The sequence below is a fragment of the Ahaetulla prasina genome, chromosome 6, assembly GCF_028640845.1.
Source record: "Ahaetulla prasina isolate Xishuangbanna chromosome 6, ASM2864084v1, whole genome shotgun sequence".
Taxonomy (NCBI): Eukaryota; Metazoa; Chordata; class Lepidosauria; order Squamata; family Colubridae; genus Ahaetulla; species Ahaetulla prasina.
Genome location: NC_080544.1, coordinates 39,159,176 through 39,181,207, shown reverse-complemented (window position 1 = coordinate 39,181,207; position 22,032 = coordinate 39,159,176). Strand labels below are relative to the sequence as shown.

General features: G+C 41.8%; 1 protein-coding gene across 1 annotated transcript in view; it reads right to left on the bottom strand.

The window, feature by feature from the left end:
• Positions 1 to 22,032, bottom strand: part of TCERG1L (transcription elongation regulator 1 like) — a 228,374-nt gene that overhangs the window by 70,627 nt on the left and 135,715 nt on the right. Inside the window, exon 5 of the mRNA XM_058189233.1 lies at positions 12,580 to 12,705. Within this exon, the coding sequence (XP_058045216.1) occupies positions 12,580 to 12,705 (126 nt within the window). The remainder of the gene's footprint in view (positions 1 to 12,579; positions 12,706 to 22,032) is intronic.

Sequence of the window (22,032 nt, the reverse complement as noted above, 5' to 3'; positions counted from 1 at the left end):
TTGAATTGGAATTGTTTTGTTTTTGTGACTATAATTCTTCCAGAACTAAATAGGGATTGTAGCTTGTGAAAAGCACCTATTTGCATGCAAAAGATTGAGATTTAACCTTTGGCATTTCTAGATAGGGCTTCAAAATCTCCAATCTGAAATCCTGTTGCCAATACATGTCAATAATACCAAACTGTGTGAATAATTTTTAGTAAACTATGAAGTTATGTTTTCCCTTCTTTATGCAAGCTGATTTTAAGTGAAATTAAAGCCAGTCAAAATATAAATATTCCCCATGATCTTAATAATTTTCCACTTCTATGAAACATTGCTGCTTAGGGTTTAACTCGTAGAGGCTCTTAGGTGTTATCCCAAGGTCTGTGTGTGGAGATTGTGCATTCCAAGTATCTACAATATGTGTGTACCACTTTCTAAATGTACATGGAGTGATGTGAATTTATTGATGCTTATACCTACTGTCACCTTATTTTCTTATTGATTCTCCCACTCACCCATTACCTGCTATCCATCATGCCAAGTTAGAAAAAAGATGAAAAAGTGCTAAGGGGAGAGTTGGTAAGAATATAAATATTTTTTTAAAAAAATCTACCATGGCTATCTCCTGGAGTGGTTTTGCAACATCTGTCACAATGGATTTCATCACAATATAGATGACAGCTTTGAATGCCATTTGGTATTTATCCCTCTCCGTTCAACAATCTCCACCTGGACACACATATAAACTCTCGGAGTGATGTATCTGAAAAGGAATATGCTTCTGAAACTGGTTACACTTTCTAAATAGAATAGTTTTTAAACAAGAGCTAAATTGAGGAACTTTTTAAAAATGTTTCATTGGGGGATATTTATATGAATATATAAATATATTTTATATATTTATAAATATATAAAAGTTTCTCACAGACTTATTATTAACAACCATGCCATTAGCTGAAGTTGTATAGTATAGCTTCCCCATTTTAGGAAAATAGGCGTTTAATTGTTTTTTAATGGACATTTTAAAAAACTCAGTAATGGATAGGAATTCTTTCCATCCAGCATAGGTAGTAAAGTAGATTGCATTTCTGTCAATCTATATCCCTACCAGGACAAGAAAACACAGGGCAGTTCAAAAAAGAAACGACAACAATTCATATAATTGAGAACATCTGTAATGTATGGCAACTGAGATAGGAAATAACTATTGGAAAGAAGTACCAATCAGATAATTTAGCAATCCTATTTTTATTTAATTCTTCAGTTAGGGAGAATTAAATGAGCTTCTAATGGATTCAATATTTTATTACAGTAATCAGATCATACCTGTAGAAAAAGACTCATACCAATTGATATACATTTTAGGTTTTGAGAGTAAATTCTTCTAATTATTTTTATTTAAAACATTTATATAACCCTCTAGAGTCCCATTGAGTTGGATAATCATACAAATGTTTTAAATAAATATAATCCCCGAAACAAAAATCTGAAAACCAGTTTGTCTCTGTTGCACAGCTTCTGATGATACTGGTAGTCCTCGATTTATGAAAATTCATTTAGCAACCCAGGACCTCTCACAACCCCTGAGGCACTCTATGCTCCACACATAATGACTGCAGTGGAAAGAGCCGGGATTGCATGGCTGCCTTGTTTAACAACAGCAACAACTTTAATGACCATAATTCTGGCTCAGTTGTGGTTGTAAGTCGAGGACTACCTGTATTAGGGAAGCTCCTTTGGATTTACCAAGGAGGGCACTTCCCAGACACCAATCTGTTCTGTCTAGGTTGCAGGCATACACATTCAGACACAGTTGCTATGGAGTCAAGGAGATAACAGTAGACAAGATTGTAAATCAGGGTCTGTACAAAAGGCCCTGAATAAATCTGTTTGAAGTTTAGGCTGCCATAAAGTGGTCCAAGAAGTCAGAGCACCAAGTTGGGTTGTCTGCCAATCCAGTCGTCAAGGATTTATAAGTAAACAAAGGAACAAGAATCACAAACAGGGGTTTCAAATGGTTCTTTCCAACAGAGATTGAACACGCAGCAGCTACATAAATCTGCCTGCACACAGCTGGCTGCAATTATTCAGGCCGTGCCCTTTGCCTAGTGAGAAGCCTCATTGACTGCCATTGCTCTGCTTGTGGCTGCATGTATCAAAGTCTGATGCTGATGAGCGTCATCGTCTGACTGCTCCAACTGATTTAGGAGATGCCTATGATTGCTCAGCCTTCTATGATGAATCGTGGCTTGAAGATTCCTGAGGCTGACTACCCACTGACTGAGCAGGAGCAACATTGTCAGAACCAGAGCTTGAATCTGAATCCTGGCTCCTGACATACACCCGTGAGAGAACAGAGTACAGGCCCTTTTTTCTAATTGGAAGATCTCGTGGAGATGTCTATTTTTTATTTATTTATTTTGTCACAACAATATACACAAGCGTCAACATAAAATAACTACATATCATATAAGCATATATATGAGCAAAAGTATGCAATAACTATATTAATCTGATATAATGAAAGGAAACAATAAGACAGGAACAGTAGACACTTTTGTGCTCTTATGCACGCCCCTTAAGTACCTTACAGGTATTTCCTGTACCTGTCATCTGGAAAGCAAATACTGGTCCAAACCAGTAGTGGGTTTCAATTTTGTTTGCTACCAGTTTGTTCGTGGTTGCTTGTGCACGTGCGACGCTTCTGTGCATGCATGCGCAGATATGTCCAGGCAAGTGGGCAGAGCTTTCCGCCGCTGCCACCGGTTTGCCCAATTTGGGGTGAACTGGTAGCAACCCACCACTGGTCCAAACCATCACGCCCCAAGACTTTAAATTCAGGATACTCCAAGACTATTCCCCAAGACCATTGTAGAGCTGAAATTAGAAATTGCTAGGCTATTGAATACGAGAAGGGCATTCTCCTCAGAAATAATTCTATAATTATTGCTGTGAGAAACAGACTTAACAAGATCTCAACTTGATATGTTGATATTTCTCCTTCCTGCTGATTTTTGGACTTCATCCTTTCCTTTCTACTCATTCCCTCTTCCCTCTAGCCAGATAATCAGTCCATAAAAGCTAACCAGGAAGCTTTAGGTGTGATTATATTGGCTGAATGAAAGGCTGGAATGCAAGGAATCTGTAGATAGCTCTACTGAAGGATGAGCAGTGATGGATAGGAAAGCAGTTATGTGAGAACACACAATTGTGTGTATGTCAAGTGAGATGCTATCAAAACTGGCCAAAATGCATCTTTGGTTCAGTTTCTTCCTGATAATATCACCTTCAAGCCTGAATCACTAAAAATAAAATGCCAAACTTTAAATAACATAAATCCATCTCAAAAGTGCTGCCTGTAATATTGGATTAAAACAAAAACTCCAAGTAGCCACCCTCCCCCTAAAAAATCCCTTATTCTACAATGATCTAGGACAGCGGTTCTCAACCTATGGGTCGGGACCCCGTTGGGGGTCGAATGACGATTTGCCATGGGTCGCCTAAGACCATCGTAAATATGGGAAGTATACTTGTGAGTCGAAGAATCGCGCTCCAGTGGTTGACTCCACAAGCCAGCTGCAGGCTTTTCAAATCGCTAGCCGAATTCGGCTTCAGGCGCGATGAATTAAAAAAGAAAAATCTTTGCTCTGACGTCTCCCTCTCAAGCCAGCTTCAATCACTCTATCGCTAGCCTAATCTGGCTTCAGTCATGATAAACTTAATAGGGGAGGAGTCTCCGCTTTAATGCCTCCATCCTCAATGTAATGTATCTTTAAATGTTTCGGCGGGAAACAAGCACGTTGCTGATTGGTTGAAGCCGCCGGCTAAACTGTATTTAAGGAGAGGTTTTTCCCCAGCCCGGGTGCTGGGTTCATCCTATATTAAAGAGCTGTTGTCACTACCCTGGTCTCCAGCCTCGTTACTGCCCAGACTTAACACTGGCGACGAAGGTGGGATCTCGAGGCTAAAAGCACCAGGAAAGAGCTGAACGCACGAAAAGGACCGAACCCAGCAAATTCAGGGCGGAAACGCAGCGATGGCCAGCTACACACCGCCCGCACCGTTTGACCCGTCCAAGGAGAAATGGGGAACATACATGACCCGTTTCGAGAGTTTCCTTTTTTTTATTGAAAGAGTTTTAAAAAAACAAAAACATTTTTCCCCCTTTTTTCCCCCTCCCTCCCAAAAAAAAAACACCCCTCCTCCCCACCCCCGCTTCCGGTCAATCACAAGGTAAAGTTATACATAAACCAAACATAGAATAAAATTTTCCCTTCCAATCCAAATAACCACATCCAAAGCTTTTCGTCTCCCAACCCCCTCCCCATTACATAAAATAACTTTCTAATTATTCAAAGGCAATCTGATATTTCTTAATCTGATATCTATTTTGTAGATAATCAATCCATTTTTTCCATTCAATTAAATGTCTTTCCTGCGTATTGTCTTTTAAAAACGCTGAGATTTTAGCCATCTCAGCCAAATTAATAACTTTCAATATCCATTCTTCTATTGTAGGTATCTCTTCTTTCTTCCAGTATTGTCCAATCAACAGTCTTGCTGCTGTTATTAAGTTCAAAATCAATTTAGTCTCAATCCCTGTACAATCCATTATAATTCCCAAAAGGAAAAATTGTGGCAGGAACTTTATCTTCTTCTTCAGTTCGTTTCGAGAGTTTCCTTGAGGCGAACGAACTGCAAGGAGTTTCAGACAACCGAAAAAGGGCGTATTTCCTGAGCCACTGCGGTCCCGAGGTCATCGACATCGCAGAAGCCCTGGCAGAGCCAACGCCGGTACAATCGGTATCGTGGCAAACTCTGCAGAATCTATTGAAGAACCATTTCGCGCCAACACCGTCCAAATATGTACGGCGTTTTGAATTTGAAGAGCGCAGACAGCAAGAGGGCGAATCCATCAGCGATTACATGGCCGCCCTGAGGAAAGCCTCCAAGGATTGTGGGTACCGAGATTTGGATGAGGAACTGTTAGAGCAACTCATCCGTGGGGTCAGAGACATTCGTTTGCGGAGGCGGCTGCTATCAAAAAGCAATCTAACGCTGGCAAACGCTCTGGACAAAGCCAGAGCTCATGAGATGTCCACCCAAGCGGCGGAAACCCTACAAAAGCCGCTCACGCCAACGGCGAGCGCGAAATCAACTCCGGTCCACTACGAAGAAGTCCAGACCGAATCAGATGGCGAGGATGAGGAAGGAGTTTTTCACACCGGGAGACCGAGAAAGGAAGACCGGGACGAATGCGGAAGTTGCGGAGGGCAACACCAGCGTCATCAATGCAAGTTCAAGGACGCTACATGTCGGCGGTGCGAGAAGAAGGGGCACCTGGCTCAAGTCTGTCGAGCACCCCAACCTTCCCGCCGAAAATTCAAACCAACCAATCAGAGCGCGGGATCGGAAAGGCGACCCGCGATTGGTCAAAACAAAAAGGGCGCGAAGTCTAATCGAACGACCGTGAAAGTGGGTCGTGCAGCAACCCGCGTAGAGAAGAAAATCTTCACAAAACCGAAAATCGAAGGAGTGCCGTGCCGACTGGAGGTGGACACAGGGTCAGCGATCACAATCAGGTCCTGGGACACTTTTGCGAAAGCGTTGCCAAAAATAACCAAACGCTAACTGCAACCACAGCGACTAAAATTTCAAGACTACCAGGGTAATCGCATCCCTGTTCGAGGGACAACCTCCGTCCGCGTCGAGTACGGACCACACAAGAAGACCCTGCCCATCACGATAGTCGAAGGGAACCTGCCAGGCTTGTTGGGACTAGACTGGTTCCGAGCATTGGGCATGGGAGTGACTGGCATCTACAGAAATGACTTTAACCTAAAAGACACACTCATGGACGAATTCGAAGATGTTTTCAAGGACTGCCTGGGCAAGTACAAGGGGACCCCTATTTCTTTCAACTTAGACCCCCAGGTAGCCCCCATACGGTTAAAAGCAAGGAGGGTCCCGTTTGCCCTTAAACCCAAGATTGACAAGGAGATAGACAAACTCATCAGTCAGGGAATACTAGTGCCAGTCGATCATGCAAAGTGGGAGACGCCAATCGTCACCCCAGTGAAACCAGATGGGTCAGTTAGAATCTGCGCTGACTACAAGGCAACGTTAAACAAAGCCTTGCAAAAAGCGCTACCCGGTCCCCGTGCAACACTTGCTGCACTCGCTGGGGCAAGGCACGTTTTTGCCAAATTAGATTTGGCCCAAGCCTATCAACAACTGCCTGTAGACGCCAACACAGCCAAGCCCAGACAATTGTGACTCACAGAGGTGCTTTCAAGTGTACCCGTTACAGTTTGGGGTGAGTGTGGCACCTGGTCTGTTTCAAAATTTAATGGAGCGACTTCTGCAAGGGCTCCCGGGGGTAGTCCCCTATTTTGATGATGTATTGGTATCGGCCGAAAATTTAGAAGAATTGGGGGAGCGCTTGAGAAAAGTTTTGGGCATTTTCCGGTCAGCCGGTCTAAAGGTTAAAGTGAACAAATGCCAAATAGGGGTAGAATCCGTAGAGTTCTTGGGCTACAGAATAGACAAGGAAGGAATCCACCCCACTGAGAGCAAGGTCAAGGCAATAAGAAAGGCTCCAGTGCCCAAAAACAAAACAGAGCTACAGGCATTCCTGGGTCTAGTGAACTTTTACGCAGTCTTTTTGAAAAATAAGGCAACCATTGCCGAGCCGCTACATAAGTTACTGGGAAAGAATACCGTTTGGTCTTGGGGAAAGACGGAAGCGAGGGCTTTCGAGGCAGTAAAAAAACTGCTCTCGAGCGATAGCTTACTGATTCAGTATCATAGCACAATGCCACTGGTATTAGTTTGCGATGCCTCCCCTTACGGGGTGGGTGCTGTGCTCAGCCACAGGCTTCCAAATGGCACAGAAGCCCCAATAGCCTTCTACTCCAGAACAATGTCCTCGACAGAGAGGAACTATAGTCAGTTGGATAAGGAAGCTCTAGCTATAGTGTCAGGGGTAAAAAAGTTTCACGAATACGTTTTTGGTAGAGACTTTGAAATTGTTACAGACCACAGACCACTGTTAGGGTTACTGGCTGGCAACCGCCCAACGCCTGTGGCACTTTCACCCCGATTGACCCGATGGACTATCTTTTAGCCGCCTACTATAAACTGCGGCATCGGCCAGGAAAAGAGTTGGGGCATGCGGAGACGCTTAAGCAGATGCCCACTACCAGGGGCGATCGAGACCCCACCCGGGACGCCCATACTGTTAATTGACTCTCTGACTCTGGCCCAGTCACGCCTAAGGAGGTGGCTCGCATCATACCGACATTATTTTGAGAACTGTACTTGGTTGGGTACAAGAGGGTGGCCGCTGGGCGAGCTGCTTTTAAAGAGTTTGTAAAGAAATGTGGGGAACTTTCGGCGCAAGGGGGATGCCTGCTATGGGGGGATCGAGTGGTGATCCCAGAGAAATTGAGGAAAAGGGTGTTGGATCTCCTCCACGAGGGTCACCCAGGGATCGTGAGGATGAAGGGTCTAGCGAGAAGCTATGTGTGGTGGCCTTTAATGGACTCGGAAATTGCTGAGAGGGTAGGGAAATGCCAGGCCTGCCAGGAGACCAGACCGCTACCCCCAACGGCCCCGGTTCGGGAATGGGAGAAACCCCAAGGGCCCTGGTCTAGAATCCACATTGACTTTGCCGGCCCCTTCCACAGCCAAACCTTTCTGGTAGTAGTCGATGCCTACTCCAAATGGCTGGAAATCATTCTCATGAGATCCATGACAGCCGAGGCCGTGATCTCAGTCCTACGGCACCTATTTGTAACCCATGGGTTGCCCGACACGCTAGTATCCAATAACGGCCCGCAATTCACGGCAACCCAGTTTGAGGAGTACTTGGCAGAAGAGGGCATCCGGCATGCCCTCTCGGCGCCTTTCCACCCTGCGACGAATGGCCTTGCAGAGCGCTTCGTCCGGAGCGCAAAAGAAGCATTGTCCAGACTCAAGCCAGGCGACTGGCAAACCAAAATCGATGTTTTCCTGGCCGTCCAACACAGAACCCCCTGTGTCACAACCGCAGAAGCCCAGCAGAATTATTAATGGGCCGAAGCTCAGGTGCCCACTAGACCGCTTAAATCCAAACTATACACCGGAGGGTTACAAGGGGACTTGAAAACAAGAGGGATAACATAGGATCGTGTGGGCACACAACTATGGTGAAGGCCCGACCTGGGTAGCAGGAAAAATCCTAAACATAACAGGTCCAAAATCATACTTGGTGGAGATAAAGGACAGCCGGGTATGGAGGCGCCACATAGACCAAATAAGAAAACGCATAGCCGAACAATCCGAATTAGATGAAACAGGCCCTGACTATACAATGTTTGAATCCACAGCTGACTCAAACCCGGGAAAATCGCAGGACTTAGCTGAGTTCCAGGAGGTCCAGCGACGCCAACAGGTTCCATTAGAAAACAGCAGGGACAACTCGGAAAATAATCCAGGGCCGGATGGCCTAGAGGAGGAGCTGAGAGGAGCAAACAGCCCCTCCGGTCAGCTCGACCCACTCCCAGGGAATGAACTGCGCAGGTCCGAAAGAGTCAGGAGACGCCCAGTCTATTTGCGTGATTACGTGGAAAAATAATATGTAAATATCATGTAAATATTGGTAAAGTGTTTTCTGGGAGGGAAGGAGTGTAATGTATCTTTAAATGTTTCGGCGGGAAACAAGCACGTTGCTGATTGGTTGAAGCCGCCGGCTAAACTGTATTTAAGGAGAGGTTTTTCCCCAGCCCGGGTGCTGGGTTCATCCTATATTAAAGAGCTGTTGTCACTACCCTGGTCTCCAGCCTCGTTACTGCCCAGACTTAACACTCAAGGCAATCGCAAGCAGTTCAGATCGCTAGCCAATAAGGCTTCAGGCGCGATAAATTCAAAACGAAAATAATTTTATGGTTGGGGTCGCCACATCGTGGGGAATTTATTTATTTATTTATTTATTATTTAAATTTGTATACCGCCCTTCTCCCGAAGGACTCAGGGCGGTTCACAGCCAAGTAAAAAAGAATACATTGTAGATACAATTAAAATACTAATAAAAAACTTATTTGAATTGGCCACAATTAAAATTTAAAGATAAAACCCATTAAAACCCATAACTTAAGAAACTAACCCAGTCCAGCGAGATAAATAAGTAAGTTTTGAGCTCATGCGAAAGGTCTGAGGTCCGGAAGTTGACGAAGTCCTGGGGAGTTCGCCCAGAGGGCGGGAGCCCCACAGAGAAGGCCCTTCCTGGTGTCGCCAGACGACACTGTCGCTACCGACGGCACTGAGGAGTCCCTCTGTGAGAGCGCACGGGTCGGTGAGAGGTATTCGGTAGCAGCAGGCGGTCCCGTGCAACCCGCCCTATGCCATGGAGCGCTTTAAAGACGCTCACCAACACCTTGAAGCGCACCCGGAAGGCCACAGGTAGCCAGTGCAGCCTGCGCAGGATAGGTGTCACTGGGAGCCACGAGGGCTCCTCTATCACCACGCGCAGCTGCATTCTGACCAACTGCAGCCTCCGGATGCCCTTCAAGGGAGCCCCATGAGAGCATTGCAGTAGTCCAGACGAGACGCCACAAGGGCGTGAGGACTGTGCACAAGGCATCCCGGTTCAGAAAGGGGCAGAACTGGCGACCAGGCGAACCTGGTGGAAAGTTTCCTGAGACGGCCACAAATGATCTTCAAAAGACAGCCGTGCATCCAGGAGAACACCCAAATTGCGCACCCTCTCCATCGGGGCCAATGACTCGCTCCCGACAGTCAGCCGTGGACTCATTGTATTAAAGGGGTCGCCACATCATGGAGAATTGTATTAAAGGAGTCACAGCACTCTAAAGGTTGAGAACCACTGATCTAGGAAATCACACAAAAAATCTCAGGTTCTACAAAATATACCCAAACACCAAAAGGTACAGCAAAGGTCTAGCAAAGGAAATAATGTATATTTCATTCCTATAAATTGGTCATGATTTCCAGAATGGAATTCTAATCAACAATTAAACTCAATCTCAAACAATTTGAACCCTAAACGTAAAAATGTAAAAGCTTTATCTCTAAAGCATGTATTTCTACCACATTAGCTTGCATGCTAACAATATTGTGGTTGCAAAACACTTTCTTTTGTCAACTTGTAAAAGTCTGCAGCAGCCGGTGGAAAAAACTTAACCTGAAGACTTGGGCACAGGATTAGGCAAGGTATCTAACTAACGAGGTGCAGCTGCGAAATATGCAAACAGAATCAGATGTCTCTATTGTTTAAGTCTAAAAAGGCAGGCTCTTTTACATTCCCAATGCATTAATTCAGTTGATGTGCTGACATTCTTGTTTGAAACAGGTGCAGCTTTTGAACAAAGCAAGAGGTGGAGAGTATGTTAGGATACATAAGAAATTGAATGTGGTAGATTCCAATCTAAACTGAAAGGGGGGAGGATCAACAGACAGCATCCAAAAGGACTGAAATTCAGACTCTGCTAAATCTAATCATTAATTAGTCTCATCCCACACTGAGTTATCCAGAAGATTAGTTTTAGCTGGGTTAGCTGGGTTAGTTTTTAAATTTATTGGTTTTAATGGGGTTCTTAGTATTTATATTGTTTTTTATCAATCTGGCTATTGAATAAGTTTTTTATGTCTGATTTTAAATTGTATTTATATGTTTGTTTTTAATTGCCTGTGAACCGCCCTGAGTCCCTAGGGAGATAGGGCGGTATATAAATCTGAAAAATAAATAAATAAAATAAATAAGATTTTGCACACACCAATTCCGCATCAGAGTTAAAACAACTAATGATTTGGAAAAGAATGTAACTTTGACTTTGGGTTTTACAGATTGGACTGAAAGATCTTTATAAGAATGACTTGTTCATACTATTATGGAAAAGCAAATAGCTGTGATTTGATGTCAATGCCTTATATTACTGTAACAGAGAGAGTCGGAAGTCAATGGCTCTTTTTCTTTTTCCCTGTCTTTCCTCACTTCACTTCCCTCTTTCCCCTCCCCACCATTGTTCTTCTGTTTACTTTTTTATTGTATTGTTATAATACTCTATAACCATTTTAGCAACGGGTTCTCTGCCCAATTGCTGGGTGGGCATGGCCATGGTAGGCGTGGCCTAGCCAACCTCCTGCATCATGGGTGTGTGTGCATTTTTGCCGTCTCTGGGCTCCAGAGACTTTTTTCAAGCCTCCAGGAGGGCAAAAACAGCCTCTCCAAGCTCCTCTTCCCAGATTCCTTCCCGAACTTCTAGTAGGCCTGTTTTTCGCCCTCCCCAAGCCTCCGTGCGCACCCTGCACTTACCTGCATCCAAAACAGGCTGCGTGAGGACTCGTGGGAGGGGCGGGCCGGGGTGGGCACGGCCAGCCAGGAGTGGGATTTGGAGGTTCTCTGAACTGCACAGAATCTTAGCTAGAGGTTCTCCCGAAGCCCTGCAAGTCCCCAGAAGCCAACCCTGTCTATAACCTAACTTTTTTTTTTAGAAAAAGAAAAGAGTTAAAATAATTGCAATGAGTGAAAATATACTAAAGTGTTTACTGAAAAATATGAATGTAGGCTGATGTATTAGCCCTGGAATTAGGAGGAGGCCATCCTGGGGAAAGTGGAGACATCCCAGGAAATTATGACATAGGGATATGCATGTGTGCTATGTGCCTGGTAGAGCAGAAAGATATGAATAAATATATGTTTAAAGGACGGTAAATAAATATAAAAAGGAATATGTTAATATGATGAGAAGGTAAGAGAGAAATATGGGTCTCAAAGTATTGCTCAGTCATCACAGAAACCATATAGATATTATTATGTTGGGGAATGCGGTAGGCAAGAACAGGCGGCATAGATACAACAGCATTTATTGATTCAATGAAATGGAACTACAACAGGCAAATTCCTGTAATTTATACTCTGGGCCCACAGGGCCTCAACCAATCATACTACTTGAAAAAGCCCACTCAAATATAAATGTTCTAAGTTTCGCTCCAGAACAGTTGAAGTTAAGGTTATCTAAAGCAAGTGTCTCCAACCCTGGTGACTTTACGACTTGTGGACTTCAACTCCTAGAATTCAACTCCCAGAATTTCTCAGCCACCATGAGACCCCTGATCTAAATGTTAGTTTAGCAGGGCTTAACACAACTATATGTATTCTATACATAACAAATATATTCATTTCTGTACCATGAAAACACATTTTAGTGGAGATGTGGCTTTTGTAATACTTCTACTCTAATAAATAGAGGTATTCCTTTGCAGCTGACATTGTAAGTGATGGAGAATTTTAAAATGTTACTGCTCAAGTCTTATTTAATAAAATAGAAAAAAAATCACTTCTTTGATTCCAAGGTCTAAAAGAAAAAAAAGACCCACTCTGGGACAGACTTTGTAAAAAAGAAACCGCCTCTGTTCTTCAATTGACAACAGTTGCTACGTAACCATGCTAGATTTAGTTCAATTGAAAAATGCTTCTGTTAGCAGAGGGGTTTTTCATTACTGTACAACATAGGAAACAATTTGGTTGAAATGTATGCAAATACACAACATATGTTTTAGCGGGATAATCAGTATAGTGACACATAAACACACCTGCTAATGTTTGATCCACCAAATTGGTTGCCATGAACGTCACAGCTGGTGATGAGATAGCCGCTACCCTGGTGACTTGAGCTGGCATCAGAGGAGTCATGCGAGTTTCGAGTCTAGAAGCAATACCTGCATACAAAAGAGAACAGAAACATTTGAGTTTTTCACCATGTAAAAGTGCAAAGATCCTGCAACTGAATTTGATGTCATAAATGTGAGATTTTATCAGCAACTGAACTATTTAATAGTGGTAATGTGCAATTATAACTAAATGCTGAACAGGAAAATCAAAATACTATAGTATGGTACAACCTGGAATAAAACAATATACAGTAATACTCAATGCAAGGCATTTGCTAATGCAATATGATTAAGAATAGAATAGAATAGAATAGAATAGAATAGAATAGAATAGAATAGAATAGAATAGAATAGAATAGAATAGAATTTTTTATTGGCCAAGTGTGATTGGACACACAAGGAATTTGTCTTGGTGCATATGCTCTCAGTGTACATAAAAGAAAAGATACCTTCATCAAGAATCATAAGGTACAACACTTAATGATAGTCATAGGGTACAAATAAGCAATCAGGAAACAATCAATATCAATATAAATCGTAAGGATACAAGCAACAAAGTTACAGTCATACAGTCATAAGTGGAAGGAGATGGATGATGGGAACGATGAGAAGATTAATAGTGCAGATTTAGTAATAGTTTGACAGTGTTGAGGGAATTATTTGTTTAACAGAGTGATGGCGTTTGGGGAAAAACTATTCTTGTGTCTAGTTGTTCTGGTGTGCAGTGCTCTATAGCGTCGTTTTGAGGGTAGGAGTTGAAACAGTTTATGTCCAGGATTTGAAGGATCTGTAAATATTTTCACAGCCCTCTTTTGACTTGTGCAGTATACAGGTCCTCAATGGAAGGCAGGTTGGTAGCAATTGTTTTTTCTGCAGTTCTAATTATCCTCTGAAGTCTGTGTCTGTCTTGTTGGGTTGCAGAACCAAACCAGACAGTTATAGAGGTGCAGATGACAAGACTCAATAATTCCTCTGTAGAACTGGATCAGCAGCTCCTTGGGCAGTTTGAGCTTTCTGAGTTGGCACAGAAAGAAAATTATTTGTTGTGCTTTTTTGATGACATTTTTGATGTTAGCTGTCCATTTTAGATCTTGTGATATAGTAGAACCTAGAAATTTGAAGGTCTCTACTGTTGATACTGTCTTGTCTGGTATTGTGAGAGGTGGAAGTACTGTATAGAAGGGTTTCTTCTAAAGTCTACCACCATTTCTATGGCATTTCTAACAGTGCACAACCAAAATATAAATCTCTAGTGAAAATTGAGAAAGAAGGTTCTTACAGTTTCATAAAAGTCTTGCATAAAGAAGCATTTTTAACTTGACTTCTTTAAATTAAATGAAATTCAAGGGAGAATGGATTCCAGTAAGTTAAGTGGGAAAAGTCATACACTGTAAGGGGCCATTTGAAAACGAGGAAAAAACTATCACACAATCAAGTTGAACACATAGGAAAAATGAATTGGAATCAAGTTGTTCAAATAGGCCAGTTGGTCTTCTATGCATGGCCTGAAAAGTCAGCATAAGCCATTTAAATGCATACAGCTTCTAAATATTTAGCCAAAATTGAGGTAGGAAAAAATAAAGAAATAGGACTATATCCAATAGATGTAGGAGCAGATTCTTCTGGATATGAACCAGTACAAGGACATCATAGTTAGAAAAGCCTACTAATCAACTATTAGCATAATCCAGGTATGATCCCTTCAAGTGTGAACTAATGTTCTATCTGTTTTTGAAATAAACAAGATATGAATGGATTCAATTAAAAAATTAAAATTAATGGCAATATTAGTGGTTTTATCAATGAAAGGTTATTAGCAAAGTATGAACTGATAGACATAAGTTGGTCTAGTCAAGATTCTTTTTGAAGAGTTGGAGATGTAAAGAATATATCTTACAGAGAATAAATGCATAGTAAAATAGATTATGTTTCTTTAAATAAATAGCTATATATGGTTTGCAAAGCATATTGTTACCACAAAATGGGAAGAGAAGTCTATAACAACCTCTGGGCAAATACCTAAGAGCTTCTATCCTAACAATTTCTGGATAAATTTATAATGCAGTTTTCAAAGTTTTCTAGATAAATATTTATACAAACTTTTTTTCCCTAAGATTTGCTACTACATTCACTGTATCCTTGCAAGCAAAAAGAAATTGGAGATGAAAGCATGGCTGAAATATAGACACACCACAAAATGAGTGGGTGCTGTTGGCGGAATAAGATTCAACCTTATGAGAGCAAAGGTGAGTGTTTCATAAACCATGTTTTTATGATGAGACAAAGAACAAGAAGAAATATATCCACCTGACATTCATCTGCTCCATATACACAGGTAGTCCTACCATTACAATGGTAATGCAACAGATTTGCATTGCTAAGCAAGGTGGTTTTAAAGTAAAACATCATTTGATTGCATTACTTAGGAGATAGCAATCCTAGCAGTCTCCATTGCCATTGTTAAGCAAGGTTCACAAGTCATTAAACAGCTCTATGAGATTATTATTATTATTATTATTTATTCGATTTTTATACCGCCCTTTTCCCGAAGGACTCAGGGCGGTGTACAGCCAAGGTAAAACAAACGGTACAATATACAATTAAAATACAGATTAAAAAACTTATTATATAGTTGGCCTAAAAACTTTAAAATATATAAAACTAAAAAACCCCTTAAAATTAATAATAGAAAATTTAAAACCAATAAAATTTAAGCCAGCCCTGCGCGAATAAATAGATGTGTTTTCAATTCGTGGCGGAAGGTCTGAAGGTCAGGTATTTGGCGTAAACCCGGGGGAAGTTCGTTCCAGAGGGTGGGAGCCCCCACAGAGAAGGATCTTCCCCTGGGGGCCACCAGCCGACATTGCTTGGCGGACGGCACCCTGAGAAGTCCCTCTCTGTGAGAGCGTACGGGTCGGTGGGAGGCATGAGGTAACAGCAGGCGGTCCCGTAAGTACCCAGGCCCTAAGCCATGGAGCGCTTTAAAGGTAGTAACCAAAACCTTAAAATGCACCCAAAAGGCCACAGGTAGCCAGTGCAGTCTGCGCAGGAGTGGTGTTAAACGGGAGCTACGCGAAGCTCCCTCTATCACCCATGCAGATGATTACATTATACTCAACTTCCTACTGGCTTCCCACAAGCAAAACCAGTGGGCAAGCCTGCAGAAAGTTGCTAGCCTTAGGCAGGAGATGGACAGGCAGATAAGTGGCTACTGCTGGCTGAGAGAGGAGCACAAGGGACCAGTGTGGGGTGAGTGCAACTAGACGTCAGATGGCTACTGCTGGGGGGGTGGGAAGGGGGGGATTTACTGAAGTGATTTACAACCTCCCTTGCTGGTTTTCCTATTGACTTTGATTTTGGTAAGCTGGCCCAGAAGATTGTAAATGATGATCACATGATTTTAGGATGCTGCAACTTTTGTAATTGTGAGCCGATTGCCAAGTGCTCAGATGGTGATTGCATGGCCACAGGGGGCCTGGGATAGTGGAACTTCAAGGATCATGGCAACTACCACTTGTTCACCCACCATCATAACGTTGAACAGTCACTGAATGAGTGGTCATTAACCAAGGACACCTTGCGCTTTATAAATGTGTAATTCTTTAATAGCAAAAGTATCCTTCAAATCTACAGCTGCTTTTTTTTTTTTTTGCAGATGCTATTTTTTTGCAGATGCTATTTAAACTAGTTACTTTGAGTGTGAGGCCCCAGTTCTGGACTAGAAAATTATTTTGACCCATTTAGATACCAGTTTTAGATACAGGTCATCCTTGACTTACAACCATTCGTTCAGTGACTGTCCAAAGTTACAATGGCACTGAAAGCTGTGACTTATGACTGCTTTTCACACTGCAGAATCACTTAGCCAAAATTCTGACTTTTGGCAACTGGCTCATATTTATGATGGTTGCAGTGTCTCGGGGTCATGTCAGAGGTGGGTTTCAGCAGGCTCTGACTAGTTCGGGAGAACCAGTAGCAGAAATTTTGAGTAGTTCGGAGAACTGGTAGTAAAAATTCTGACTGACCCCGCCCCCATCTATTCTCCTCCTCCCAAGTCCCAGCTGATCGGGAGGAAATGGGGATTTTGCAGTTACCTTCCCCTGAACTGGGGAGGGAATGGAGATATTATAGTATCCTTCCTCTGCCACGCCCACGAAGCCATACCCACAGAACTAGTAGTAAAAAATTTTGAAACCCACCACTGGGTCATGTTATGACCTCCTAGAAGCAAATCAATGGGGAAGCCAGATTCACTTAATAACACTGTTACTAACTTAGCAACGGTAGTGATTCAGCTAATGATTAACACCTGTGGCAAAAAAGTCATAAAATAGCAAAAAACTTGCTTAACTAACTGTATTGCTTAAGAACAGAAATGCTGGGCTCAATTGTCCTAAACTGAGGCTACCTATATATGGAAACATAATTTCAGATTATCAGATGTTCAATTTTAAGGAGTTGTCCCCAGAAGACATACAGTAGCATGTGAAATGTGACTATGAGCACAGGTAGCAGTTTCATTAAGAGACAAAATACCTAACCAAATTCATCTTTATATATTGGCTCAGCTTTTAGTAACTAAATATCAGATTGAATATTTCATTAGCCCCATTCACTTTTCTAAATTTCCAAACTGGTCATACTGCAATAATAAAAAACAATGAGTTAGATTTAGAGAATAATCTAAACATATCATTAAGTATATGATGAATCCTTGCTTATTTAACTTTACCATCCATAAAAGGCAAGTAGCAGTTATGGGAATGGGACTGGGATTGGGTTACATAGGAGGAATGTTTACATGTCCTTTTCTCCAAACCACAGTACTAAGAAAATATAATGAAATTTACACAGCAACCAATCAAGTCCATATTTCTACACCTTTACTTGATGTTTAATTTAATTTAATTTAATTCAGCGCTAATCATTTCATTGATCTTAAGAGGAGAACAAGTCGGATCTTAAAAATTCCATTAATATCCATTCCATTGCTAGAATCATAGAGCTGGACCAATACTTTAATAAGTATTTTCATTAACACCTGTTATGTTTTGAGATTGACATCTATACTTTTGCTTGTGCATTGCAGCTCCAATTAAAAAAGTAGACTAAGAACACCCCTCTGAAAGGAATCCAACAAACATGTTTCTCGTCAACCTGAATATTGTACCGGTGTTTAATCCAGATATTTTAGAAAAAAAAACATAGTTTGATTATATATGAATGCTTAGCGCATCCTTAGCAATTCTTCCTTGAATCTGTAGGCAAATGTTGCTTCCCTTGTACAGATAAGCGTGTGGCAGAGACTATGTCATAGGGTGGGTATCTCAACAAGTCCCTTTCAACATTTGGTCACATTCTGTTGCGGTTCCATTCAGAATACAGATGCAGCAAGCTGGCTTTTGAAATGGAACCTCCTCAACCCTCTACTCAATCCTTTTCCTTTATCTTAGGTAAACATAAGGATGAGCCAGACTTCCTGTTTCTGATTTGCTTTTCAAGCCTTTGCATATCCTCAGAAAGACTCTGACCTAGCTCGTGTACTTTCTGCTTTTCTAATCAACACTCTCTGCATGCACATTTTTCATTTAGTACTTGAAAAAGCCACAGTGACAAAAGCCAGCAAATACACTTAGGCTACTTTTGTTAGCGTTTCCCCCTGTCCTCTCTCCCTCCCCAACCATCACAATGTAGAACTAACATCAGTCTGCACATGATTTCCACTTTAATGTGATGTTTTTCCTCTCCTCTCTCCTTCTACTTCTTAAAAAAGCAGGAGCCCGGAGTACAGATTTTCACTGTAAAGATACAGTTGTGCATTCATATCTCTAGTAATATGATTTGCACACATTTATGTACATTTCGTACTGTAAGTTATAAAAATTTGAAAATTCTAAATTTTCTAGTATTCAGAAGGGGCTTTTTTTTAATATCCCTACATATTCTTATGTAATATATTTTTCATCATTTCCTAGAGTCAAACCAGAATAGGTCAAATCCTAATCATAACCCTTAGCAATAGGTTGTATTTGTACCATCAAGTGATAACCTTGATTTCAGTTCCAGTGCTGGGTCATTAAGATTAATATGTTTCTGAACATTCTCCTGTTGTCTTTAGGAGAGGAGAGGGGAGGAGAGGAGAGGGGAGGGAGGGGAGAAGAGGGGGAGACAGAAGGGGAGGGGAGGAGAGGAACAGGACTGGGAGAGGATGGGGAGAGGAAAGGGAAAGGAGGGAAAAAGGAGGGAAGGGGAGGTTGATTGATTGGTTGGTTTTCATGGGTCTTTTGCTCATTTGTGATAAATCGAACCATTGTTATCTTTAGAATATCAATTCCAATTGGTTTTGAAACCAGCAACTAGAGTAAAACTTCTCATTTTATTAGCATAATATGTGCAATTGTCCAGTTTTGATGCTACACATTGTGCAAGTTGTGTTTTTAGAAAGGGGACAAATATTTCTTTTTTTTGTTCAAAAAGTTTTTATTAGTCAAAAAAGGTTTATACAAATACATATCAGGTATGGTAAATTTTCATTTTTCTTATCTAAAATAAGAATTTTACTCAAATTTTTTAACACATACAACAGCCATAAGGCAAGCAGGTGACACGAAGTAGCAAAGTTTGCAAATTTTAAATACGTAATAAAGAAGAGTCAAGAATAAACAGAATATCGTACAAAAGAGAATAAGGAAAACCAACACAATCCCAAATATCTTTATCACTTCCTAGTTTTGGATCTCAGAACTCTGGGTTCAGCCTGACCCAACTCCAGGGCCGCAACAGCGGCAGCCGCTTCAGCCCCATGATCTATAACCTCCCCTTCTTCAATTCCTGGGTCATCTGATTCCAGGAAGGCTTTGTGTTCCTCCACATAGGCCGTAGCCTCCAATTGTACTGATTTTTTCGTAATGCCCTCCCGGAAAATCATCAATCCTCTGGCATCAGCCATCTGAAGCCCACTCCTTCTGGTACAATTTGCTTGACAAAAATAATATTTCTTTCTTTTTCACGCACCTGTCTGGGAATCTGCCTCAGAATGGCTATCTCCCTGCCCCTGTAAATCAGTGCCCCACTCCTATGTTTTCTAAGAATTTCATCTCTCGCCTCTCTTCTCACAAATTTGACATGAACCTCTCTGGGAACTGCATGCGCATATTGCGAATTAACTCTATAAACTCGATCCACATCCCAATTCATGAAATCAACACTTCTCCCAAGAAATTCTCCCAACAATTTAGTCACAACATCTCTCAAGTCTTCTTGGTCCACTTCTTCCAAATTTTGGAACCTAAGGAAATAAGACATTTTATCCATCTGTAGTCCAAGCACAGCATTGCCTGTCGTCTCCTCTCTTTCTGCACTGCCCGCATTTCACCCTCCAGACCTTCCACTTTCTGCTTGTTTTCTGCTGAGACTTGTTGAGTATCCTTTAAATCCTTTTGGATAGTCACAATTTCTTCTCTTATTTCCGTTTGGCCTCTTTGCAAATCATCCAGTTTCTTGTCCATATTGGATAACTTTTCCAGAATTCTCCATCTCTCCAGCAGTTGGTCTCTGACCTTGCCATTTGAAAAAAAAGAATCAAAATCCTCAGGCAAGCACAGTATCCTTGTAATTTCCTCCGGATCCACCAGGGGCACTCACAGGAGCAACGAGTCCAGAGTACAGTTAGTCAACCAGGAAACCAAGGGAAGTGATGTCATCAAAATTCTCATAGTGAAGGCGGAAGCTGGACGCCACCACTGTTCCCCAGAAGGAGGGGGCCTCAAACCTTCCCTCCTAAATTTCTCCATCACCTCTTCTCCAGAGCTCCACAAAACCGTAATCTTCTTATTTTAAGTTCTCTCTCTCCAAAATAACTCGTGCTCCTTCCAACCGCAGGGGAGAGAAAACCCCCGACCGGAGCACTCCACCACGCCACCGATATTCCTTCCTTCTCCTCCTCAATTCTACTCCGTGCCCTGTTCACCACCAGGCTGCTGCAGTTATAAATCCAATGCCCCGGTGTCACCGGGCACAGCGGCCCAGGCGACGACCAAAATAATGGCCGCGGCCTGTGGCCTCCGAACCCCGCCGAGCCTAGGACGCGCCAGCATCGGTCCCCACAGTCCTGTATGTCGGCTGGGAGACCCCTGGCGAGCCGTCCGTACGGCAGGTGTCCTTTTCGGAACACCTGGCCCCTGAGGGCCTCGGCGGCGGCCGGATTCGGGCGCTGGAGGCAGGAGAAACCTTCCAGACGTCCGTTGCCACTGGATACCGGAAGTCGTCTCCGGGGACAAATATTTCTATTTAAGAGATCTCTGTGCTCCTGCTATGGGAATAAGAATCAGGAGAGAAAAACACTTCATCTTAATTTCTGAATATTAAGATACAGAAACAGAAAGTGAAATGGGAAAGCTTACAGGGCGGCCCTTCCTGAATTCAGCATCTGAGTCATCCGAAAGAAAGAAAAAGAGAGAAAATATTTTCTGTCAACTTTCCTTAAGCTGATGGGAAATTTTCTACCCCAAAGTCTTGATACTTCATCATTATTTGTTTTTGCATAGTTAAGTCCAGCATGTATTTGTCAAATTTCAATCCATTTTTTCTTACATGACAAGATAGCAACAAAATTCAGATGATCAATCAATATAATGTCAGGATTCAGATGTTTGAAACAATCAGTAGAGTGAAAGCAAGGGCTTAATTCCACTTAAAAGACTTGGTTGGTACAGACAAAATTTTACTTCCACCCTAAACCAAAAATTAAGTTGTTCTTTCTGAAGCAATCTGCTTAATTGATATAATTTACATTATTTCCATCTATTTATGTCATATGTCAATAATGTCAAATCAATCAAATCTAAACAGCAGTTACATAATGATGCAAACGGAATGTATTCTATAAAATATATGAATTCAGATGAATTCAGATGAAATGGAGATTTGGATTCGATGGACATTTCTCTTCCTAATGGTCCATTAAAGGTTTACTAAAAAGGTGGTTAGTTCCATCAACTTGGCTTCCTCTATTAGCTGTTGGTAAATATGGAGCAGACCTTTTTATATACAGTAAGAGCTTTTATGCATCCATGGCTTTTTTTTAAAGGATTTTTTTGCACAGTTCTGTTTGGAGAATGACATTTTGCAATGTTTTCTGTGTATTGTGAATGGGCTTTGACACATGTAGAAAATACATTTTTGCCAGTCATTTTCTTTTAATAAATTGTTATCTGGAATTCACAAATAATGAGGGTGAATAAGAAGGCAGTATACCATTTTAATGCTATTTTGCACTTTAAATTTTTTTTTCATCTTTTATAATAGTCAACATGGAAAAATATAAAGCTCACAAAAGCTACCAAGTTGAAGGAAGGAAAACAAAGAGGTTGTTGA